The sequence below is a fragment of the Suncus etruscus genome, chromosome 7 (genome assembly GCF_024139225.1).
Source record: "Suncus etruscus isolate mSunEtr1 chromosome 7, mSunEtr1.pri.cur, whole genome shotgun sequence".
Classification (NCBI taxonomy): domain Eukaryota; kingdom Metazoa; phylum Chordata; class Mammalia; order Eulipotyphla; family Soricidae; genus Suncus; species Suncus etruscus.
Window position 1 is genome coordinate 113,107,588 of NC_064854.1, and position 26,671 is coordinate 113,134,258.

General features: G+C 37.2%; 1 protein-coding gene across 2 annotated transcripts in view; it reads right to left on the reverse strand.

Annotated features, from left to right (window-relative positions):
* PTPRG (protein tyrosine phosphatase receptor type G) overlaps positions 1–26,671 on the reverse strand; it is an 837,085-nt gene that overhangs the window by 337,375 nt on the left and 473,039 nt on the right. For both annotated transcript variants that reach the window (XM_049777272.1, XM_049777271.1), the window contains exons 3-4: positions 20,740–20,919; positions 2,650–2,798 (exon numbers count right to left, since the gene is read on the reverse strand). In XM_049777272.1, the coding sequence (XP_049633229.1) occupies positions 2,650–2,798; positions 20,740–20,919 (329 nt within the window). The remainder of the gene's footprint in view (positions 1–2,649; positions 2,799–20,739; positions 20,920–26,671) is intronic.

Here is a 26,671-nt window from a genome sequence, read left to right on the forward strand (position 1 = left end):
GAAAACACCAAGCTATATTCTAATAATTTCAGCATAATTTTCCATAACAACACTTCTCTGACTCACCCTCATTGCAATAAAAACAAAGCCTCCAGTTTGGATAAGTTATTATACAATTATTTCATACTTTCTTATTTTTACTTTAATGTCTTGGAAAAAGTTCAGTTATGTGGGGAAAAAAAAACATGTTTGAGGAATTGAACTAGAATCAAAATCATCTCCAGGAGAGCTCCTGCTAATACAAGGGCTCAACTAAACTAAAGTAACCAAAAATACTGAAGACATGTTAAAAGTATACATGAACAATTTTTCAGTGAACATTTTTAAAGTGAAATTCAACCCAATTACATTTGGTCTCTGAAATTTTAATATTTCTAAATATATCTGCTAAGTGTTTATAACATAACATTTTTATCACATCAAAAACAAACAAAAAATACAAGCTATAAACCAGATGGGCTTAAATGAGAAATCCAATTAATATTAACTACCACACCATCTGATATTACTTAAAAGAAATTCATTCATTCAAATTGGTCAAACAGTTAAGTCTGAGCATGATAGGTGACATTTGGTATTTAGCTTCTTTCTGGTCTAATAGCATTCTTTAAATATTCACTCAAAGCATTCAAAAAGTACATTGATGGAGTCCCTGCACTTTTCCAGAGTTGCATAAGGTGATAAGTAGAGCTAGCTGTGTGTTGGGAATGTCATTATGAAGGGGGAAAAGGGGCCTTCTTTATTAAGAAAGGTGCAAAATTAGTTTTGTAAAATTTCAAGTATAGTTTTCAAGACAATCCTAAAATAAAGAGACTTTAGATCAAAGGACACAACCTATCCCTCAGCTTCCAATAAGAACCAATTGAAAGCACACAAAGGAAACCCTCCAAAAAATCTAAACTTGGTGATATTACAGAATGATAATACAGGAGCAAATGGCTCTTTCCTTACACACAGCGAACCCCAGTTTGATCCCCTGGCACTACACTAACAGGAGTGATCCCTGAGATCCCTGAGAGGTAAGAGTAAGTCCTAAGCAATGCCAGGTGTAAAATCCAAACCAAAATACTAAAAATAAAAATCTAATTTGGGGGCCGGAGAAATAGCATGGAGGTAGAGTGTTTGCCTTGCATGCAGAAGGACGGTGGTTCGAATCCCGGTATCCCATATGGTCCCCTGAGCCTGCCAGGAGCAATTTCTGAGCCTAAAGCCAAGAGTAACCCCTGAGCACTGCCAGGTTTGACCCAAAAAAAAAAAAAAATCTAACTTGGTTTCTAAGAATCAAGTTTTCAAAATAAAAATAAAGCTATGACTTCTTAGAAATGACTTCAATATGACAGAAAGAAACAGTCCATTAAGTAAAAACCATACTTCTGAGACATAATGAGCATGGCAGGAAGTTCCACCGAGAAAAGAAAAAAATTGATACTGAGAAATTTTCAGATGAACTAAAAAAGAAAAAGTGATACAAAAACACCTTTTCAGGTAGTCATCTACAGCTTCTCCAGCAATCATAGAAAAGAAACAAATCTATATGTGAACATAATGCCTAAAATAAAATGTAGATTTTCTCAACTTAGAGAAATTTTTAATTTAAATTTCTAGAATGCGAGAGAGAGTAAGTGGCTGAGCTGCAACAATTAGGATGAGCCATGAAATCTTGTAAATTGTATGTAAATCTGCGTGCAGAAACAAACATTTTTTCCCAAGGGGATGACAAATACTCACCAGATTATCATAACATTCCATGAATTAAGTTACAAAACACTTAAGATCGAGTACAACTTGGCCACTTGACTACCAGAGGGCTGTAAATATGAATGCATGGTTCATGTGTGTGAGTCCTGAGTTTGAGTCTGATATTTAAAAAAAAAGAAAAGAATGATCCAAAATTTCAGCATGTTTCAACCTAGTTATAGATTTGAATGCATGCCTACTTAATTATTTCACATACTGATGAAGCTCACCACATGCCTATCCAACAAACCTGAGTCCCACAAAGATGTATGAATACGCCCTGATGTAATGAAAAAAAATAAAGTACTAAAATAGATATTAACTCCTCTCAATATTAATAAAAGATACAGGTTTTATTTCTTCTCTCCTCAGCAGATAAAGGTGACCTATTGTTTTCACAATTTTTTTTTCTGTCCAGCTGGTATAGAAATTTGGAAAAATTGATATAGGGGAGGCAACTTATATAACAGTAAAAATGACGAGCAATTCACCTACAACTATCCATATTCTCTTTCGCAAAAGTTTTTAGGAAAAGACAAACTTTACGACAGTTCCTTACTGAGAGCTCATTCTGAGACCTAATTTTTTCATAAGTCAACTATCTTTTCTCTATCCTAGAGGGTGAAAGTCAAATCTGTGAGTTTCACCTCTAAGTTCACCAGAAGCAGGATTTCAGAAAAGACAGTAAAAAAGAAACTGCTGAGTAAAACCATGTTGATATCCATGACTTCTATATGTTTCTCCATGCTAATCGAGATGGGAAATTTGAGGATGAATATTCACCCAACCAGAAAATATTTCCAGAGACAAATATACTGTGTGATTTGCGAAATGACTGGGGCTGAAGACAATGCATCTCATTCAGGTAATGACTCAAAACACATACTCTTGTACATCTCACGTTTCTCTCACCTCTACAGGAAACCGCCGGCCATTGATGCTGTGTTCAGACCCCACAGAGCCATTGCTATGGCCCCAATGAAATTCCACCTTCTCAGCTTTGAATCTGCCAGGCAGGCCGGCACCACTGACAAAATAGTCGTCTTTCAGAAGGATGGCAACTGTATTAAGTGGAAAAAAAGAAAGAAAGTAAGTTTCTAAACCAAAGTTGATTTCTAATAAAGTCTATACTCATATAATGTGAATTTTGTCCTCACGTACCTGTTAAAAATCAAGTGAAAAACACCAGTCTGAATAATTTAGCACATTCTAGCTGCAGATGCTCTCAAGTATCAGTTGACTATAAATCATGAACATTCCCAAGAAATGGTTCTCAGATTCTCTTACATATTCCATAAAGATTAAAAAAAAATAGAGAGAATGACAAAAAATCATTCTCAGTCAAGGTCTCCCAATTGGCTTAATATTTATAATAATCTGTATTTAGATACTTTTGATTAAATAGAGATTTCTGGGGCTACCCCAAAATTTAAGGTCTGGAATGAGACAGGAAACATTCATGCAAATGTGTGAGGCGATTCTATGATAAGAAAACATAGGGATGGTGTCTAGAAATAAAATTTGCAGTTTTTTTCTGATATTAAGGTAACAACATAGGTTGGGGAATACGTTAATTGTATTTGACAATGGTGCCAAAGAAAACATTGTAAAAATTCTACTCAAGTGACTCAAATAATTTCAGATAATGAGATTTAAAATTTCTGCTAGCTTGACTTCCACTAGAATAAAATTTACTTTGTTCCATCTCAAAGAAAACAGCAACCCCATAACTGGCTAGGAGATAGTTCAAAATCTGAAGCACATACTTTGAAAGTGGAAGCAGTAAGTATATTCAATCCCTGGTACTATACATAATCCCCAGCAATAGTTGGTACAATAGTACCAACTCCTGAGCAACACAGTGAAGATAGGAGATGGAAGGGAAGAATTAACAGACCCAAAACTTAGGGCATGATCAATTCAAATCCAAAATTTCAAATACTTAGTCTACCTTCATTAAAATATGTGAAGGAAAAATGATGAAGAACTTGGATTTTTGTGGCAGAAAAAGATTTTTCAAAAATATATTAAGCGAATGCATTTAAAACTGATTGTATGAATGATAGTCCCTTTATTTCAATTTTATTTTCTAAAATAAACTTAATCATTTGCTCAACAAAAAAATTGTTCTGCTAAAGTCAATTTAAAGTGTAAGATGTCAATTGGTATGCTTAGTAGTTGATAAACAAAAGTCAAGCTAATTTTCATCTTGAGAAAGTATGTATGAACAAGTAAAGAAACCTTGGTCAGGCCTGGAGAGAGAGCACAGTGGCGTTTCCCTTGCAAGCAGCCAATCCATGACCAAAGGTGGTTGGTTCGAATCCCGGTGTCCCATATGGTCCCCTGTGCCTGCCAGGAGCTATTTCTGAGCAGACAGCTAGGAGTAACCCCTGACACTGCTGGGTGTGGTCCAAAAACCAAAAACCAAAAACCAAAAAAAAAAAAAAAAAGAAAAAAAAAAAGAAACCTTGGTCATATAAATGCTATTTTATGGCATTCAAAAGGTAGTTTTTCTCCAGTTTCTGAGAAATGTAAAGTAAATGTTCAATGGATGGAACAGCAAATTAAAAGATTAATAAAAAAGGAGGCAAGTTTTTCTTAGATCAATGTACTAGCATTGATCTACCTTGTACTGTATGTTAGACATGTCATAGAATAAGCATCAGCAATCTTTTTTCTCTAAAGGGTTTGTATGCCACTGGGCTTCTAGTGCCAACCATTTAACTTGGTCCTTGTGGCACAGACATTGACAAACACACAATATATGAATGAATGGGCCAAGCTTTCTTCTGGAATAACCAAAATTTGTATAAAAAGTATCTAATTTTATGTTTTAATATAAAATTTATTTTATATCTATATAAATAAATTATAAATATATTTATATTATATTTTATAAAAAATCTAATTTCAAAAGATATGGAAAAAGGCCTGAGGGTGATCATTTGGTGATCCCTAAAATAGATTAGCTCCTAAACTCAAAATATTTATGCATTAGTTAAGTAATGTCTTCAATATGGCTAATTATACACAATCTGTTATAAATTCTTTACATAACATTTTGCATCAAAAAGACGAAGGCAAAGTATTTTGACTGCATCTGTTAGAATACACTCAGGGTTTGAGTAGCATCTTATAAATATTTGATTTTACCTAAATCATTTATGTCTCTGTCAGGGGTCATTTTACTAGTTTCATATAAATAATTAAAAGCATAATTAGGGAACTCACAATATCAACCATTAATCTTATATTTCATCTTACAATTTTTCCCACTATAGCTCACAGCATGTTATATATACACATAGATCCTCACATCTAAAGTTTACAAAGACAAAAAGAACTTTCCAGCAATCATGTAGCACTTTCCTGATAATCAGCTATGTTCTGAAGTAAAGGATGATACTGTAAAACACAGGGCATATGAACAGCCCCAATGCAGAGACAACAAATCTGGGGCAAGAAGACCTTTGTGCCACTTAATCAAGTCAGTTACCAACTTCTCTATACCCCTACATTTACCACCATTCAATGGGGCCAAAGGAGTGCCCACCAAGCAAGAATGAAAGAAACCTGAAGAAAATTATATAGAAAAAGCACTGAAAAACTGCCAGAAACTCAGAAAACAAAGCCCAGTGGGAGTTGCCATTAATCACATAACAGAAGATATCGATGCATAGAAACGTAACCAAACAGGTATAACTCTGTGCTTTCTAAGAAAACTATTAACTATTATTATTTGCCATGTGGGGGGCATGCCCTGTTAACAATGCTCAAAAAATATGTGCAGGTCAATACTAGGGGGCTGCTCCTAGTGTTGCTTAAGAGCCAAGGATCAGATGTTGCCTTCCTGCATGCCAAGCCAAGTAAGTGCCAAGTCAATCTACTGAACTATAGCTCCAGAACTTATAGCAATAATGTCTTCCCCACAGGTGAAAAATGTTACTGAGCAGGGATAGTATGGGCCAAATACTGGTGAGAAAGTATAAAGTCTTGAGTAGATGCTCTGAATTGATCAAAAAGAATAGAAACGATTTCTTGACTATTATTACTAATATACTGATATACTTTAATTACTTCTATTGCTTGGATCACAGCCAAAAAAGAACAATTTGGTGCTACTATGCCCTCCCCGTTGCTTTTATACTTATTTTCTGCTTAAATCCAAAAGCAAGTACCTTGGAGAAAGAATTCAACAACTTTGGCACCTTTACTTAATTTTTAGGTTATAGATGTGTACTGAAGCCTGTTCATGTCAAATATCTGGCTTTTTCTTGAGAGCTGGACCCTCAGCTCACTCCAATAACAATGTCTACTAGAGGATATTTTAGTTCTCCTCTTTAAGAAGGGAGATGCTATGTAAGAGAGAGCTGGAATTATTGAATCAATCCTTGCAGGAAGGAGACCAGGGCTCAATTTTCAGAATCAAATAGATCCCTAGAGAATTGCCAGGAGCAATCCCAGTCCATGAAGTTCCAGCATACAAAAAAGGGAAAAGCTCAGGCCTGCCATCAGACAGGTGACTCTGGTTCTAGACTTCTACTAACTTTCCTGTAGGTAATAACCTTTAAAAAGATATATTCTGAGCCAGAGAGATAGTACAGCAGTAGGGTGTTTTTGGCTTCATGTGGCCAACATAGGACGGACCCACGTTCAATTCCTGGCATCCCATATGGGCCCTTGAGCCTGCCAGGAGCAATTTCTGAGCACAGAGCCAGGAGTAACCCCTGAGCACTGCTGAATGTGACTCTAAAAATAAAAAATAAAAAAAATAAATAAATAAATATAATCATCAAGAATAAAAAAAAACAGCAACAAAATCACCAACAGAAGCAATTCTACAAATGGGAGAGGCAGCAACATGGAAGCATTCTACTCATATGAGGATAATTGCTTCAGCTGAGAATTAAGGCTTTCCCTGAAGGTAAAGATCTCTTGTCAGAGAGCACTGACAAGAGGGGAAAGCTCATGCAAAGACCAGGGTTGGAGTAACTAGGAGAAACTAGGCCCTAGGTAATGACACTTTAGACAGAGGATAGAAATGAAGGAACAATGAGCAGTTTTTAATCCTCAAAGAAATGCAAATTCCGGGGCAGGAGAGATAGCATGGAGGTAAGGCTTTTGCCTTTCATGCAGGAGGTCATCCATTCAAATCCCGGTGCCCCATATGGTCCCCCGTGCCTGCCAAGAGCAATTTCTGAGCCTGGAGCCAGGAATAACCCCTGAGCACTGCTGGGTGTGACCCAAAAACCACAAAAAAAAAAAAATGCAAATTTCTAGACATAGTTGATGGAAATAGAAAGAAAGTGGGTGATATCTTAAGAAACTTATGACCAGCCTAGTGATTGGCTACTTGGTGAAAAAGGCCTGGGAAAAATGCAAATTAGATGTGTAGAAAAATCAATGATAGATTCACCACAAAGAAAGCAAGAAAAGTACAAGTCATGGTTAAGGGAATAAGCTTAGATATTAAATATATAGACAGGTATGTTGTCATAACTACTAAACTGAAACATGAACAATATGAACAAATTGATAATTAAAACTATGTAAGATCTGGAGCCGGCGAGGTGGCCCTAGAGGTAAGGTGTCTGCCTTACAAGCACTAGCCAAGGAAGGACCATGGTTCGATTCCTCGGTGTCCCATATGGTCCCTCCAAACCAGGGGCGATTTCTGAGCGCTGAGCCAGGAGTAACCCCTGAGCAAACAGGTGTGGTCCGAAAAACCAAAAAAAAAAAAAAAAAAAAACAACAAAAAAAAAAACTATGTAAGTTGTTACACATAAGATTTGAAACCTAAATAACAGGAGTTTCAACCAAAAAAAACTATGTAAGTTGTTACACATAAGATTTGAAACCTAAATAACAGGAGTTTCAACCAAAAAAAACTATGTAAGTTGTTACACATAAGATTTGAAACCTAAATAACAGGAGTTTCAACCCCTCAAAACAAAAACAAATACAGAATTCAATGTATACATAAGCACTGCCTCTGCAATAAAAATTTAGGTTTCTGCCTACTAAGAAACAAGATTGCAAAAATACCTTCTTGCAAAACATCATCAAAATGTTGGAGAAGACAGAAAAAAAAATCCCTCTCTAGATTAGGGATCAAAGAGTGAGAGCATGAAAGTGTGAGAATGAGAGAGAAAGACAGAGAGTGAGAAAGAGAGAGAAAGAAAAAGAGAACAAAAACAGCAGTTAGGACACTTGCCATTTAATGGCCATTTTGTCCCCCAAATACTGACAGGAGTAATCCCTGAGTACAGAGCTGGGAGTAAACATTGAGCACCATCCAAGAAACCAACCAACCAAATAAATGGATTTTAGCAGGCATAAAATTGAGCTATCAGGATCAGACTGATACCTCAAAAGCCTAAGCTTTGAAAATGGTGAGGGGGCAGTTCTGAACCATGTGAGTGAGTGAGTGAGTGAGTGAGTGAGTGAGTGAGTGAGTGAGTGAGTGAGTGAGTGTGTGTGTGTATGTATGTGTGTGTGTGTGTGTGTGTGTGTATGTGTGTGTTTGTGTGTGTGTACCCAAGCACTGCTGGGAGTGACCCTTAAACAAAGACCTAGAAGTAGCCCTTGTGCAACTACCAGGTGTAATCTTAAAACAAATAAAAGCAATCAAAAGAAAGTGATTTAGAAGTCTAGTCAATAAAATCCCGTAAAATAATTCTGACTAGGGGCCGGGTAGGTGGCGCTGGAGGTAAGGTGTCTGCCTTGCAAGCGCTAGCCAAGGAAGGACCGTGGTTCGATCCCCCGGCGTCCCATATGGTCCCCCCAAGCCAGGGGCGATTTCTGAGCACATAGCCAGGAGTAACCCCTGAGCGTCAAAGGGGTGTGGCCCAAAAACAAAAAAAAAAATAATTCTGACTAGAATTAGAGTCTAAATATAATTAATAAAAGAGAAAACTCCCAAGATTTGGATTTTTAAAATAGAATAATTAAAAACTGAAAAGTCAAAGTACATTTAGTATAGCACAAAGAATCTTTTTTTTTTTTTAAATTAAACTATTCTTTTTTCTGGGCAACCTTGAGCTAACTAGGGCTGCTCCAGGGTATTACAAAGTCAGGTTGGGCATGCCCAATGTAAATGGTGCTGAACATCCAGATGTTTCCAAACATCTGTCTACTTGGCTGGTAGTATGCTTTTAATTAGAAAGCTTGGCAGTCTCTAAGCAAAATGACCCATTTATTATCGATACAAACAAAACTCAATGCTAAAAGGAACCTATGATCCAGAAATGAGTACTCCACATGAGTTTACCTTCATGCCCACATTTTAAACGTCGAGGGTCATTATCAAGTCAGAGGTGAGGCCAGGGATGGAAGAATAAAAATTAATAGAAAATACAATTTCTGGCAACTATCCCAGGAACATAAAAATATTAATCTGAAAAGATATTTGCACACCCATGTTTATTGCAAAGCTTCTTAGAGCAGTTAAGAGCTAGAAACAATCCAAGTGCCTCACACAGATGATAAGAGTATGTGCTTACATATACACAAAGGAATACTACTCAGAAGAAAAGATAAAATCTTAAGGTTTAATGTAACCTGGATGAAACTAGAGTGTAAAATGCATGTTCAGCAAAATGAATCAGTGAAAAGACAAATACCAGATTACATCCCTCACGTGTAGCATATAAAAGAAGACTAGGTAGTAATCAAAATAAAAATAGAAACCCTGGCTGAGATTCTGATATGAAACTAAGTCTGCTAAAGGGAATGGGGTGAGGGGCAAATAAGAAGGGGCCTAGGGTCTAAGGAAGAGAAACCCTGGCATACTAGCATATTGAAGATGGGTGTGATGAAGTACCATTATATAATGAAACACTAATAATGCTACAATACTATATAAAATTATGTAGTCCCAATTAATTTTTTGTTTGGTAATAAGCACATATAGGAAAATCAACCTATGAACATATACTTGAAAAAAATCAAGGGTATAGCTAAATGGAATATTTGCATTCCTGCCTGTAAGACAAACGACCCCCTTCCCCCATTTAGAATAAAGTCAAAATTCCTGGCTGGGAGCCAAAATTAGCCTAAAGTTAGTGTAAACGTGATGTATATATGTCACAAGTTTCTCAGGCTATCTAACTGCCATGTGTTGCTTATTTTGTGTTTGTTCTCAGGAGCAGCATAACTCTGCCCAGTGAAATGTTTAAAGAAGGGGAACAGGCAATGGACACTTTCTGGATGAGCTATAAATGTAAATAAGAGATAAGGAAAACACACTAGGAGAAATTACCCTGTAAAAGAGGAATCTCCAACAAGACCAATAGCCATCAGGAGCATTTAAATAGGGAAGACAACCAAGTAACTTGTATAAGTATAAAAAAGCTCATCAGGATGTCTTGGGTACTCTAACCTTGCTTGCCTTTCCTGTATTCCTTACCTGTCATCAATCAGGTCAAAATGTGGCTTTGTATAAGGAAAGTATAAAATGTGTGCTAAAAGACTGTTCAGGGCTCTTGGTGTCTCTTTGGCCAGGGTGTCCTCAGAATTGAGCTCTACTGAACTCTATTGTTTACCTATCTATCCTTAGTGTCTCCATTTCTCTGTGGGTCCAGCCTAACACTATCCTCCCCCATCAGTATTCCAAAGACTTCCCTATCAGCAAGAAAACCTCTATTCCATAAATTCAATAAGTAAAATTGAAATTTTCAATTCAGTGGTGCAGGTGGTAGGGCATTTGCCTGCCATGCGATAACCTAAGACTGACTGAAGTTAGATTCCCCAGTGTCCCATATGGTTCCCCAAGCCATGAGCAATTTCTCAGCACATGCCAGGAGTAACTCCTGAGCGCCACTGGGTGTAGCCCAAAAACTAAAAAAAAATATATATATATATATATTTTTTTCAAACATTGTAAAACTTTAGTTCTTATGCTTGCTATGAGGATACAAGGAGAAGGAAGAGAAATGGGTCAAAATGTGGAGCAGGGAGTTAAAGAAAAAAAAAGATGAAGAGATTAAACCATGCTATAGGGGAAGGAAAATGGAAGGAGACCTAAGAAGGCCTTAAGAAAATGAAAGATACTACTAAGCTATTAATAGAATGGAAGCAGAATACAAAGAGGTGGAGAGACAGCTCTCAGCACAATAGAGGGTACTTTGTAGGATGGAAGGAAGCCCACGTTCAATTCCTGGAATCCATGGTGCCCTAAGCAGCACTAGAGAGTGACCTTTCCAGAGTAAAGAACTGGGAGTAACCCCTTAAAACTTCCCTATGCAAAAATATCGTCTACTATAAAATCCTCCAGAATACAAAGAGTAAAAAACACAAAGGGAAAGATAAAGACAAATATACAGTTTCTACAACATTTCCTGACCAAACTGTACATTGTTAAGAGGTTTTACAACATATTGTACTCTTACATATGTTGCTAGTATGAAAAAATATCTCCATTCTAACTTAAGCATTTAAGAACTTAAATTTGGGGGGCAAGAGCAATAGCACATCAGTATAGGGTGTTTGCCTTGCATGCGACTGACTTTGGATGCACCTGGGTTTGATCCCTGGCATCCCATATGATCCCCTGAGCCTGCCAGGAGCGATTTCTGAGCATAGAGCCAGGAGTAACCACTGAGCACTGCTGGGTGTGGCTCAAAACCTTAAATAAAATAATTTTTTAGAAAGAAGATAAATTTGGAATTAAATCAGATTCACTAGTGGTTATAAATCCTGAGTAACAGGCCATCAGTTTGTTCTTCATCTTTGGGACAAACCATTGATTCACTGGGGAAGTTCAGTGGCAGTAATTATGTTAAACATTGAATTAAAGTGACCATTGATTACAGAATGTCCTTCCAGTCAGAGACTTGGGCTAGACCCAACAATCATATCCTGCATCAGAACAGAGCAGCTAGGCTAAATCCCTATTCCACCTTAGGGAAATGACTTAGAGAATAGAGATTAGCTTCTTCTACTCTACCTGCAAACAAGAATGTTCTTTTCTCAATTTAAGACTTAGGTTTTGATTATGTCACTTTCCTGTAACAGTTCTAAGGGTCACGTGAAATAAATGTAAAAGCTCTTCAATACAGGTATTGGGTATAAAGAATAAGATGGGGACTTTTTAATAAGCTTAATGGTGCTCTTGGCTGTGTTCGAGGATCATTTCTTCTGATGCTTAAGGAATCATATGTGGTACTAGAGACAGAACAGGGTCAGCAATGTGCAAGGTTAGTTACTTACCACTGCACTCCAGTCCACAGGTATAAATATTATAGGGCCCAAAATAAAGTAGGCTATAGATCTAACCTAAATATGCCTAAATATAACCACAGATCTACTTTTATTAACTTAATTACTATGTTTTCTTATTATAACACCATGATTTATCAAGTTGTTCGAATATAGTTGTTTAAATCACTAAATGTTTAAATGCCAATTTCACCACCAGTGTGACCTTCCCTTCACCAGCAATCCCAATCTCCCACCCATCGCTATAGCCTGCCTCCATGAAACAAATTTATTTCATATTTCTTATTACAACACAAAGGCAAACAAAATGATCAAAGCTAACAAAACTAGATCAACACTGGTCAATTTGAAATTAATTATCTCTATATGGAATCACTGCTTTTTAAGTTACGCTGTGGCAACACTGTGATATCTGAAGACAAATAGAAAGAAATGCAAGCAACGGAAAAAATACACACACACATATACACATACACACAGTGTAAACCAATACCATGTGGGAAAATGTAAACTAAATATTTTTGGTAGTGGTGAAGATAGAGGTGCAATAACTTTGTATACTGAAGACATAAACAATAACACATTTGTAAACGATGATATCTTGATGATAATAAAAATTAATATATTTTTAAAACACATTCACTTTTTGTGTCATTGGTGTGAGACAAAAGTCAAAGGTAATTTGTGTGTGTGTGTGTGTGTGTGTGTGTGTGTGTGTGTGTGTGTGTGAGTGTGTCTGTGTTGGGTCTCACCTGATGATGCTCAGAGTTTATTCCTGGTTCTGTGCTCAGGAATTATTCCTGGAAGTACCCAGGAATGCCATGGATCGAACACAGGTTGCTATGTACCCAGCAAGTGCCCTACCAGCTGTACTATCACGCTAGCCCCCCCAAAAGTGATATTTTAAAAATGCCCTCCCAATACTTAGACTTCATAGGAAACTGTGGCTTATTAAAATATATAAGCACCAGGGCCGGCGAGATAAGGTGTTTGCATTTCATGCAGCAGGATGGTGGTTTGAATCCTGGCATCCCATATGGTCCCCCGTGCCTGCCAGGGGCAATATCTGAGCGTAGAGCCAGGAGTAACCCCTGAGCACTTCGGGATGTGACCCAAAAACAAAACAAAACAAACAAACAAAAAATATATATATAAACACCACCATCTAAGCCTCAAATTCTGATCATTTACCTAGATGTTAATGCTCTGAATACCAAGACTGAATGCATTATTTTCATTATACAAAAATGAAAGAAAAGGAAAAAACTTTACCTGAAATTCAATGAGAAATGGCACAATAGACAGTAATGTCTTCTCAGGAAAAAATAGAGGGATGCTATCTGTCTTGTACAGATATTTCAGACAACTCTGGAGAAGTGAGTTAGGTATAACTAACTTGTTCTATTGATTATGCTGGGTTGAATATACAGCCCTCACTGGGGATGAAGACAGATAGGAACATTAATGCTATTTTATGGGAAAGTTACTGTCTGTATATAATGGGTTGCTTTAAATATTAACTTTCTATATTCATATTTTAATATCCAAAAGACAGTCTATGTTAGCGATAAGTAACCTGTAAATTTCCACAAGAAAAATAAATATTTCTTCTTAAATTTATTTGGGAAATATGATATTCAAGAAATTACTTTCAGAGACGAGAAATGTTACATAAGCATTAATAATAAAAAGGTTTTCTTTCATTAAGGCAAGTAAAACATATATAAAACAACATTTACAACAATGAACATTTATATCACTAATGATACACAAGTTTTAAAATGTTCCTCCTGATAATTATAGATCTTGGAAGTATGAGAATAGTATGGGGGGGGGCTATGTTCCCTCAATCTAGTTTCCACAAGGTCAATATCTTGAAAAATTATAATACAATACTGAGACTTGAGAGATTCTGGATCAAAGCACAACCTAAGTATATGCAAAGAGCTGGGGTCTATCACTGTTACCATGAAGAAATATCAAAATAGAACAAATAAAACCTTTAGTAAATCTTAAATATGGAAGGGTGGGATCCCAGGTAGAGAATGGGGGCCCAGGGATTCTTGCCTAATTAGGTCAAATTACTGAGGTTCAAGGATGAATTACTGCACAAGCTGTCACTGCTGGTGACCTCCAGGACCATATATAAAAAAAGTTTGGGGATTCTCTGAGGGATCATGTGATACTGGGAATGAACCTGCATACCTCTACACAGTCTCATCAGAAATAGGATATTTTTAAGTTGATACTATCCAAGAGACTTATTAATAATATATCCATTTAGATATTATCATCCTACAGTTTAACTTAGACATAGAGCACCCCGATTATATATGTACTATTTATTATTCAATGTTTTTATGATGCAAGAATAAAATGTATCTGAACTTTCAATCCCAAAAAGCAATCAAATTTATTAACCCTTTTTGCATCCTATAAAATTCTAAACAATATGAAACATGGGCTAAAGATGTGACTCGAGTAGTATAAGTACAAGCTTTCCAAGTGTGTGGTCAAGTGGTCAAGTGTTTAAGCCTGTCTTCAGACTCACCTCACCTCACTCCCAGCATTGCAACTTAAGGTTCTCACAACAATAATAATAATAAAAATAAAAGGACAGGGGCCAGAGAGATAGCACATAGTAGGGTATTTGTCTTGCACTCAGCTGATCCAGGACAGATGGTGGTTATAATCCCAGCATTCCATATGGTCCCCTGTGCCTTCTAGGGATGATTTCTGAGCACAGAGCCAGGAGTAACCCCTGAGTGCTGCTGGTGTGACCCAAAAACCAAGTAAATAAATAAATAAATGGGCAAACTATAAAATTAAAAATGTTTTTGGGTTTGTACTTATCGAAACAAAACACAGGATTATTTCTGAACTCAGTTTCTACAATTTTGTGGGAAGAATTGGGCTACACATGCTAATACTAAGATACTACAGCTTTTTCTTTTGCTCTGAGCGAGTCCTGGTCTTGCTGGGGAACTATATTTCTAGGGAGAAAACCCAGGTTTCCAGGATGTGATGCCTGGGTACTAGCCTTTGAGCTATCATCCTGTCCCTACATCCAATGTCCTAAACCACAATAAATACTCTTTGAAGAGTAAAGAAGAAAAGAGTTGGAGTTATAACTCACAGGGCTCTGGTTCAAGTATTGTATCTCTGGCACTAATCCCTCAAGAACCATGGGTAGAAATTCCAAACAATGAACTGGGTGTAACATCTGAGTACTGCTGTGGCCAAAAAAATTAAAGAAACCCACACCCCCCCACACACACACACACAAACCAACACCAACAAATACAAAGCAAAGAGGAAAGAAACAAATACATGTTCTTACTTATTTTGTTTGTTTGTTTGTTTTTGTTTTGGGGTCACACCTGGTGACACTCAGGGGTTCTTCCTGGCTATGCACTCTGAATCAATCCTGGCTTGGGGGACCATATGGGACAACAGGGATCAAACTCAGGTCCATCCCAGATTCAGTTGTGTGCAAGGCAAATGCCCTACTGCTGTGCTATTACTCCAGCCCTCTGTTCTTATTTATTTTGGCTTGGGGACTGTTGGGTTACACCTAATTTTACCCAAAACAAAGACCATTCCTGGTTTCTTTGTATGTTTGTTTACAACTTGGATTTACCTCCCACCCCCCAACAGAGATTGTCTTTTTTTTTTTTTTTTTTTTTTGGTTTTTGGTTTTTGGGCCACACCCGGCGGTGTTCAGGGGTTACTCCTGGCTGTCTGCTCAGAAATAGCTCCTGGCAGGCACAGGGGACCATATGGGACACCGGGATTTGAACCAACCACCTTTGGTCCTGGATCGGCCGCTTACTTGTAAACCTGGGTGGGTTTACTGTCGCACCCAGGGGTGGTCCCTGTACTCAGTAAAAAAAAAAAAGGTAGTTCTGGCAGGCAGGAAAAACTCCATAGTAGAAAGAAGACTGCCAGATTACAAGAGTTTCACCCTCAGCTTGGTCTGGATTATTTCTTGTGCGATTATTTCTTGATTCACCTGGGACTGGAGATACAGTTCTTGGGGTAATTTTACAGGGCGCCATACTAAGATTGATTAGGGCATACTCTTGGAAGCCATCATCTCCAGTCGGGTTCAAAGTAAGGCCGCATGCAAGGTAAATGCTTTAACTGCTGAACTATGCCTCCAGTCCTGCTTTGTTCTTATTTAAAACATATATAAATGAATGCTACTTAAAAACCTTATCATATAGATTCACTTTATAGATTATAAGACATTGGTTATATACTGAGACTAATAAGTATAGGTGGAGAAGTAAAAAGGGTCCATGTCTGCTTCTCAGAAAGCCATGCTTCCTCTGAGATTTCTAAGGTATGTTCACATTGGGAGGCTGTGCTGCAAAATCCTGTGTAGGCATTGAGATATGCAACAAGTTATGCATCACTTTAGAAAGTCAGCAGAGTGACAAAGATTGATAATCAGCTTCTGGAAGACCAAGGTCATGAATCAACTTCCATGCGTGAACCCTACCCTCCTCTAAAGCCTGTCGTTGGAGATAGCAAGCCTAAAGCTGTCACTGAAACGTGTTATCTTTGCAGAGGGCTGTCAGGCGTTGCAAGTGAAGGAGAAAACCATATCAGAAAGCTCAGTGAATTGCCATTGGCAGGCTTCCGGAATGTGGCACTGAGGTGGCACTCCACTCTAAGATCTTATTACAGTCGATGTGGCAAAGCTCCCGCCTGCCACATTCAGGTAGGCTAAGTACTAGTATTTCCATCTCCATTTGACAGAGGATGCTCACATGTGAAATGTAAAGCAGGACCAGAGACATTCAGAATGTTAAGAATCAGAAGAAAATGTGCGTGCAGAGAGTCAAGAGGGGAGAGGAAAAGGTACTTACAGACAGTATTACAGGAACACACAGTTCTTCTGAGCAACTACTCAAATGTGGATGAATGAAAGGACATGAGGGTGTCTGCTGAGAGGAAATAAGAACTACTTATGGGGATATTATGAAAAAGAGCCCAAAGCTGGAAATCAATGTGCTGAGTGAGCAGGAAGTAATTCTATGAGCAAACCAGGCCAAGCCAAAAAATAGAAGAAAAAAAAAAAAAAAAAGAAGAATCAGCTGTGAATCATTTCAGACAATTACTGGTTTGAAGAAAGAAAGCTGGTCCTTCAAGGAGCACATGAAGTCAGTTAAGATTTAAAAATAGGGGGGAAATTCTGTGACCTACAACATGAATGGAACCAAAGGGTTGATAAATGACATTTGAGTGCAGACTGAGACTTCAAGGTATCCAAAGATTTTTAAAAGGTTTTCTCAGAGTGATTTGTAGTATATCCTTAGTTACAAAGACATGAGAGACAATGGAAGCAGTGAGAGAAATTTGGAAAGGGGAGACATAAAGATTGTATTAATGGTTAGGGTTTTACAAGATATGGGGACTTAAAATATAGAAGAACTGGTAAGGTGCTTGCCTTGAACAAAGACAACCTGTGTTTGATATATGGTACCTCATAAAGTTCCCTGAGGCCCAATGGAGGTGATTTCTGAGCATTTATTCAAAAATAAGACCTAAGCATTAAGATATCAATAATGGGGCCCGGAGAGATAGCACAGCAGGTTTGCCTTGCAAGCAGCCGATCCAGGACCAAAGGTGGTTGGTTCGAATCCCGGTGTCCCATATAGTCCCCCGTGCCTGCCAGGAGCTATTTCTGAGCAGAGTGTCAGGAGCCAGAAATAACCCCTGAGCACTGCTGGGTGTGACCCAAAAACCACAAAAAAAGAAAAAAAAAAAAAGAAAAGAAAAGAGATACCTAACTTTTAACTGATAAAAATTATGTAAAGGAGGGGCCAGTGAGGTGGCACTAGAGAGGTAAGGTGTCTGCCTTGCAAGTGCTAGCCAAGGAAGGACCAAGGTTCTATTCCCCGGTCTCCTCTATGGTCCCCCCAAGCCAGGGGCAATTTCTGAGCGTTTAGCCAGGAATAACCTCTGAGCATCAAACGGGTGTGGCACAAAAACAAAACCAAAACAAAATTATTTAAAGTGGTCTAAAGTGATAGTACAAAGGGTAGCCTTGTATATGGCCAACCCAGATTTGATCCTTAGCATTCCATATAGTCCCCTGAGCCCACTAGAAGTGATGCCTAAGTATAGAGTCAGAAGTAACCTCTGAGCACTGCCAAGTGTGACTCACACATTAAAATAATAAAATAAAACTAAAATAAATTACCTAAAGCAATTTTGTATAAATCAAATAAAATTCCTATTAAAATTCCCAGGGTACTTTACACAGAAACACCAAAGAGTGCAAGCCACAATAGTAAAAGTAAATAAAAGTGACCATATTAAACTAGAATGTTTCTGCGGAAAAAGGAAGGAGTAGCTATTATATATTTAAAAATAATTTCAGGTCATATAATTGATAGGAGTTTAATATTTAAGCATATAACAATTCAGATTTCTCAATTACAAAAAAATAAGCAGGGCCAGGAATATGGCTCAAAGGACTAAAAGCACCAATTTGGAATGTGAGATTTCAAGGTCTCATTGCTAACAATGGCACTACATGTCCCCCCAGGGTAAGGGGCTGAAAGTATTTAATTCCTCCTTAGATCACTCATAGGTGGGGCATATAAAAAACAAGTTGCAAATCTGGTTAAGAATTGGGTAAAGAGGGGCCAGAGAGATAGCATGGAGTTAGGGTGTTTGCCTTGCATGCAGAAGGTCTGTGGTTCGAATCCCGCCATTCCATATGGTCCCCCGAGCCTGCCATGAGTGATTTCCGAGTGTAGAGCCAGGAGTAACCCTTGAGCATTGGCAGGTGTGAACCAAAAAACGAAAAACAAAAAAATAACAAAACAAAACAAAAAAAAAAGAATTGGGTAAAGAACTAAAGACATTTTCTAAAGAAAATGGATAAATAGCCACCAGATATATGGAAAATAGCTCAATATTACTAAAAATTAAAGAAGTAGGGGCTGGTGAGGTGGCGCTAGAGGTAAGGTGTCTGCCTTGCAAGCACTAGCCAAGGAAGGACCCTGGTTGGATTCCCCAGAGTCCCATATGGTTCCCCCCAAGCCAGGGGCAATTTCTGAGTGCTTAGCCAGGAGTAACCCCTGAGCATCAAACAGGTGTGGCCTCCCAAAAAATAACAACAACAACAACAACAAAAAGAATTAAAGAGGCCCATGAGGTGGCTCTAGAGGTAAGGTGTCTGCCTTGCAAGCGCTAGCCAAGGAAAGACCACGGTTTGATTCCCAGGCGTCCCATATGGTCCCCCCAAGCCAGGGGCGATTTCTGAGTGCTTAGCCAGGAGTAACCCCTGAGCATCAAATGGGTGTGGCCCGAAAAACAAAAAACAAACAAACAAAAAACAACAACAACAACAAAAAGAATTAAAGAAGTAAACCTATTATGATGCCATACCACTCTTTTAAGATGTTTCTCAAAGAAAAAAAAATGACAGAAAGTATTGCCAAGGATGTGGGTAAAAGGAAACATGCAGTATTATTGACTCAGTACGAAGGGCTTTTCAAAAAACTATAAAACTACCAAAAGATTTAGCATCATCACTTCTGAGAATATATCTAGAGAAAATGAAACTACTATCTTAGGGAGATAATAGGCCCCATGCAGCATTATTCAAAGCAAGAAAGATATGGACCCAATCTAAATGTCTCTTGAAGAATGAATAGATAATGCAAATGTGTCAGACACAAAATTGACTAATACTCAGACACAGCAAAGAGAAATCCTGTTGCTCTGAACAATGTGGATGAACTTTCATAGTATATTAAGTGAAATAAGTTTGGGAAAGACAAATACTCCATGATCTTATATATGTGTATAAATATGCACATGTACACACATACACACATATATGGAAATCTAGTACAGAATGGAATTACACAGATGTAAAATGGAAAATCACTGAAATAAAGAGGAGCTGGCAATTTCCAGAGGCTGGAAGGTGGTATTAATGAGGAGATAATGGTGTTTATAGAACCAAAGAATGCTGTCTGATCCTTGCTGAAATATGTGCTCCAGCCTTTTACGACTCCTAAGACTAAAATTTTCTCACCATACTTTCATACAAAAATATGACTGGTGTGATACATACGTGACCTTGCCTAACTAGTAATCATTTCTCAAAATACAAGAACTAAACCATCAAATTATAGACTTTAGTCTTATATAATGTTTTGGGACATTTATAGCAAATAAAGCAGGAAAGAAGGTCAAGATATAACATCTGCCCTCCCCAAACAAACATCAGTGAATAAGTGACATAGCAAAAAGGGGGGGAGAGGGGACATGAAATTGACATAATCAAAAAAGTAAATTATAATCTTGTTTGATTTTAATTAAAATGATGACAAGTGGCTAGTGATTCCCATATTGGATAGAAAAAAATGTCTAAGAGTCTGTTACACACTTTATATTTATTGTTTGAACTAATCCATTGAGGTTGACATCATTTCATTACGCACATCTGTCAATTTTCAACCACTGAGGCAGAGGGCTGAGTAAATTGTACAAAATTATACTGCCGGTAGAGTGTAATTTTGACTCTTACATTAAAGGTCAATTTTAAAGTTATCTCTCAGTTGTGTTCTAGAAACACGATTTTTAATCCTCCTTACACAACTGCCACAAACTAATGCTTTTCAACCCCTTTGGACCTGTGGAGTGAGTGGCAATTGGCTGGCAATGTAGGTCTTACTGAGGAGCAAGTTACTGTGAAGGTCAACCCTGGAGATACTCAGAAATGTTTCACATTAAGTGAAAGAAAGCACAACCTACCTGTCTTCCCTGTGTTTTTCATCCAGGTTTTGTTTGAAGACTCATTGTCAAAGCCGTCAAGTTGTAAGTCCTGGTACTCCTCACCAACTTGAGCGTGCTGATCTAAAATGTCTATAGGAGACTGATGTCGACCCCCACAGTTGACACTAGACGTGACCCAGTGTTCAGGACCATAGGTGCCTATAGAAACAGACAATATTTCAAAGGTCAGTGATAGAACTATAAACAGGAAGCCAACTCAATTGCACTGACACAAAAACATTTTCCTTAAGTTGCGTAATCTTTTTTTTTTTTTTTTTTTTTGGTTTTTGGACCATACCCAGTGTCTTTACTCCAAGCTCTGCACTCAGAAATCACTTCTGGCAGGCTCAGGGGATCGAATGTGGGTCCATCCTGGGTCTGAAACATGCAAGGCAAATGCCCTATCACTGTGCTATTGCTCCAGCTCCCCAAGTTGCCTAGACTTGAAAGGGATTATTGCAGGTGCTCGGGATCTAATACAGGGGCAAGTAAAGCACTCGCTTTGCATTGGCTGATTCTAGTTCAAATTCCAGCACTCTATATGGTCCCCAGAACCATGACAGATATTTTCCAAAACAAAAGAAATCAAAAACAAAACAGAAAAAAGCATATCAAGTGTAATGAGCTGAAAAATACGGATTGAATTCATAGAGAAAAACTTAAGAAGTGCTATTTAGAATAGTTTCACTTTTTGATTTGTAATCAAACACTTGCTAACTCTATCTGTAACCCGATTAAGAAAGTTTAGCAGAAGGGCTGTCACAGTTATTCGCATTTGGAAGGGGAAAAAAAAGTAAGCTTCCTGAAATAAGCAGAGCATTTATTCACATAAAAACACCTTCATTAATTTAGCAAGTTTTGCTATTGCAATCAGGACTGAGCACAACTTTTTTTTTTTCTCAGCTCCTAGGAGTCTGTCAAGTAGAAAATGAAAAAGTAAAAGAATTTCAAAGTAATACCACACAGAATGACTATAATTATAAATAATTACAGCAACAAGGCACAGTTTTCCTTTAGCTACCTGGAGAAGATATCTCAATCTGGCCAGTTTTGTATTCCTGTATGTAAGGATCTTGCTTTCTTTTCTCGAACATTCTTTATCAGAGGCCAAAGAGTATATGGAAGCATTTAGCTAGGAGTCCCCATTAAATGTTAGTGTATGAGGAACATTCTGTGAGGAACATTAGTCACAGAAATGCAGAAATAAAATGTGACTAGGAAGCATGATTCTAATGGACACCAAAAATGCACAGGTAGAAAAAAACAAAGCCACTTTCATAGCTTCTCTTGCCTATTTTGAAATGAAACAATTGGGTTGATGCTGACTTGGTTAACAGCAAGCACTGATATTTTTTTTCTCCTCCCAATATTTAATCTTTTTTTTTTTTTTTTTTTTTTTTGGTTTTTGGGCCACACCCAGTAACGCTCAGGGGTTACTCCTGGCTATGTGCTCAGAAGTTGCTCCTGGCTTGGGGGACCATATGGGACACCGGGGGATCGAACCGCGGTCCGTCCAAGGTTAGCGCAGGCAAGGCAGGCACCTTACCTTTAGCGCCACTGCCCGGCCCCCCAATATTTAATCTTTCTGCTATACAAAGCAGGAGGAGCATGTTCAAAAGAAAATCCTTGGAAGCAAAAATTAAGATTAGTCTACTGTTAAATAGTAGACACAGAATAAATCTAAGCTTTAATATAAGTCATAGGTTTCCAAATTAATACAGTGCAGTGTATATTAGCATACATCCATACATTCAAGCACTCAAATTATTTAGATGAAAATAATTTTGCCTTTCAGGTAGAAGAGGATGACAGAAAAATGTATGAGTTAAAGAGGGACTACTAACCCACCATCTCCAATTCTTTATGCCTCATTCTAAAGATGCCATTGTATGATGGAGACCAAAAACACAGCTTAAGGTAAGTCTCTCTACTACTAGTTGATTTCAGAATATGTACCAATCTCACCACCATACATGAATCTGCCATGATTTTCACCATTTACCATATTGCATAGATGACATAATGGCAGGTGGAAAGGACAAGTAAATTGGTATTGGAAATTTCATGTTATTAAAATCCATGAAAATAGAGCCTGACAAGTAATTCATATTCTTGCTATTTGACAAATAACTTGGATTAGCTCTAATGTCTGGATCATTTTCCCTAATTCTTATCAAAAATTATCAAAGAAATTATCATGGTCCCCCGTGCCTGCCAGAAGCTATTTCTGAGTAGATAGCCAGGAGTAACCCCTGAGCACCGCCGGGTGTGGCCCAAAAACCAAAAAAAAAAAAAAAAAAAAAAAAAAAAAAAAAAAAGAAATAACATGTTTACTGATTGGTAAAGATGTAATAGCCTCAGGAAGTATCAGAAATCATTAACAAGTGTCATAATACGTATTAAAAAGAGTTAACATCATCATTTTCTTTAGTGTAGTACTTCAACTAAAGATATGGTAAGAACTTGTTTTCAAATTTTATTTTATTACTTTATTTAAACACCATGGTTACGAGTTTGTTCATAATACAGTTGTTTTTTTCCCCACAGATAGTTTCAGTCATACAACATATATACCCTTCACCAGTGCACAAATGTCGCCACCAATGTACCCAGTTTCTCTCTAGCCCTCACCTTTCTGTAACTAGACTTGACATTTTTCTTCTATCTCTCTGTCTCTCTTCCTTTCTCCTCCCCATCCCCTTTTAGACTGTAGTGTGCAACTTTTTTACTGAGAGATATCATCCCTATCACTTTGTCTCCTGTCGGTACAAATGCCCAAGAACAGAGAGAACAAATGATTAGATAAAAAAAGGGTAGGAAAGATCATTTTAATCATCTTGGTCAAATTCTCTAACACTATGAAAAGTCATAAAAAATAATGTATATCATTTTCATACATATTAACCAAACTCAATTCTCATCTTGTATCAATACATTTGCTAAGAATTAAAAGAAAAAGAATACAAAATGATTAGTTCCTTTCTATCTTTAAATTTTCTTACAGATGCTCAACAAAATAAAAAAAATAATTAAATAATTGTTTAGATCAATGATAATGGCTGACTAAAGTTGATTAGTTACAACTAGGCCTAGATATTTAATTTATGGCAACTAATATTTTTATTTTTAATATTGTAAGCATCCTATAATAGCTTTTAGGAACTATTTTACAATAAAAATCATATGCAATGAAAAAAATCATATGTAAAAATAAACATATATAATCCAAAGAAATAAAAATGCAAGTTAACATTTGTAAAAACAATGATATAGACAACTGATAATTACCCCACTAATAAAAGAATTGCAAGCTTTGGAAAGTATTTGCCATTCATACTATACTATACTTTTCTCTTCTAGACATGGATGAAATATAATTTAGCACTTGATAAAAACTATAATCAAGGTTTATACCAGTGAGATTCATTTATTCAGTGGTAACAATCTACAGACTTAAGCCGACTACATGCTTGCTTTCACACTTCCACCCAATATACATTCAAGTGCAATTTTAATTGAAACCGATCTTCCACTTCAGATTTTAAATTAATTCTTCTTTGGAGTGCTTCATGCTCCAGACAACCTTGCTTTGCAAAAACCACTGTGTCATTTAATGGAGGAAATAGAATACTTTTTCCAAGCTTGCAGGTATTGATTATCTATTCCCATATCGAAGCACCATTGCCATTCTACACTCTATAAATCTCTTCAGTGTTAAGACACTTTATAAAGGAACTGAGCATTATATCATTAATCATTTGCAGTTGTGCAATTCTTGGAGTATTGAATGCTTTGTTTTTCAGAACTTTAAATAAATGCTTCCAAGTAAAAAACATGACACTAAATAAAGACTGTGGTTAACTGAGTTTTAAAGGAAAATCCCAAATCAGCAAGAATCCTTTCTCTGATATATCATCCATCTAAAACAGTAAAAAGGAAAAGCCATTTGCACTTGTTTCTTCATAATAAGTCTTTCTTTGAATGCAAAGGATATTTGCATCTTGGTGGCTGGCTCCATTAGAAACAGCACACCAACTCTGACAGGGCAACTTCATGTCCAAGGTTGTTTCAAAGCAGGAAAGGAAGGGCCTGGAGAGGAACTCACAAAACAGTGTTGGGTAATTTTACTGACAAGACTCCTGTAGAAATGAGATCTTGATGGAAATATACTGCTAAAATCTAGTTATAGGTTGAGTGGCAGGTACTCTTAGATTTCCTAGATTTTAGCATATATATATATATATATATATATATATATTCAAGACTTATTTATTTATTTAGTTAGTTTTTTGGGGGCTGGGACACCCAGCTGCACTCAGGGTTACTCCTGGCTCTGTGCTCATAAATTGCTCCTGGCAGGTTCAGGGGACCATGTGGGATGCTAGAAATTGAGCCTCAATCTATCCCAGGTCAGCCACATGCAAGGCAAACAAATGCCCTATCACCATGTGTATTGTTCTAGCCCCTTATTAAAATATTTGATTCCATCAATTCACAAATGCATCTGAAATCCGTGGCAATATGTAAATATTCTCAGTGTAAATATCTTTTGGCCAGAGGTGGTTAGAGCGAAAACAAAGGTATTTTACACTTACGGAGTAATTAGCTTTTGCTTTCCTGTGACTACCTTACATTTTAGGATTTCTTTGTTTACTATTCTTTGTCTACTATTGTTTAGTATTCTTTAACAGGGTCTGTCTCCTCCACTAAATTGTGACTATGAGAGATTCATCTCCATCCCATTTAGCCTTACTCCAAAGCCAGCATACTTCATGGGTGATACATTAATACATATTTAGGGACACAACTAAATAGAGTAGAAAGCAAAATGTTAAGACTGGATAGTTGTGTCTCATGAGCACACATATATTCTGTGCATTGTTTTTCTGTTAATTTTATACTCCCTATCTATTGTCTTTACTTGTCATACTCAGTACCTTGGTCTCAAGGGTTGGTATTAAACTTCTCAAGTAAAAACACCTGGGCTGAGCAGACAGTATTGTAGAGATTTATTTGCCTTGCAAATAACTCACCCCAGTTCTATCCTTTGTACTGCATATGGCCCTTAGAGTACTCTGAAAATGAATCCCTGAGCACAGAGCCAGGAGTAATCCCTGAGTACTGTCAGATATGGTTCTAAAATAAACAAGCAACAAAGTTAAAAGCACCTATCCTCATGATTAGGTTAAATAATTCTCAACAAAAATAAGGTAAAATTAAATATAAAGATGCAATACACAGTGAATAAGCTCATCCAGGTCAACTATATAAAAGTGGTCAATTTTGGGTCAAGAAAAATAAGGAAACACTGAAAAATACTAGCGGGTATAGACAATGATGTGGTGGAGTTCCTGCCTTTTACGTTTAAAGTTATGAGCGCAATCCCTGACACCACATCTAAAATGTGTAGCTTTATAACAGCAAGCATCACAACCAAATGTTCAATCACTTGTGATCACAACAACAAAGGGCAGGAGGGTTGGGAAAAGGAAAAGATTGCAGACCACGAAGACAAAAATCAAGATGTGAAATGCAATAAGTACTGTGAATGTTGGAGCCATGAAAATTAAAGCAAAAAAACTCCAGAGCTCTGAAAAATATTTGGAGCCACTTAATAAAAATTACTAATGTCTGATTCATCGTTAAACTTTATCCAAATGGTCATTCTTCTGTGGCTACTGCCAACAAAACAAATAAATCTATGAGGTCAGAGAAGTTAGATATATTTTAAAATTTATTAAGCGGATTATGTTTTTGGTTTTGTTTTGGGAGGGCACACTCAGGTACCCTGAGTACCTGGCTGTACTCAGGGCAGGCAGCAAATACCATGCTAGGGCTCAAACCAGGGTTGGCCATGGAGAAGGCAAGTGTTCTACCTACCCACTAATACTATCACTCTATCCTTTAAAGG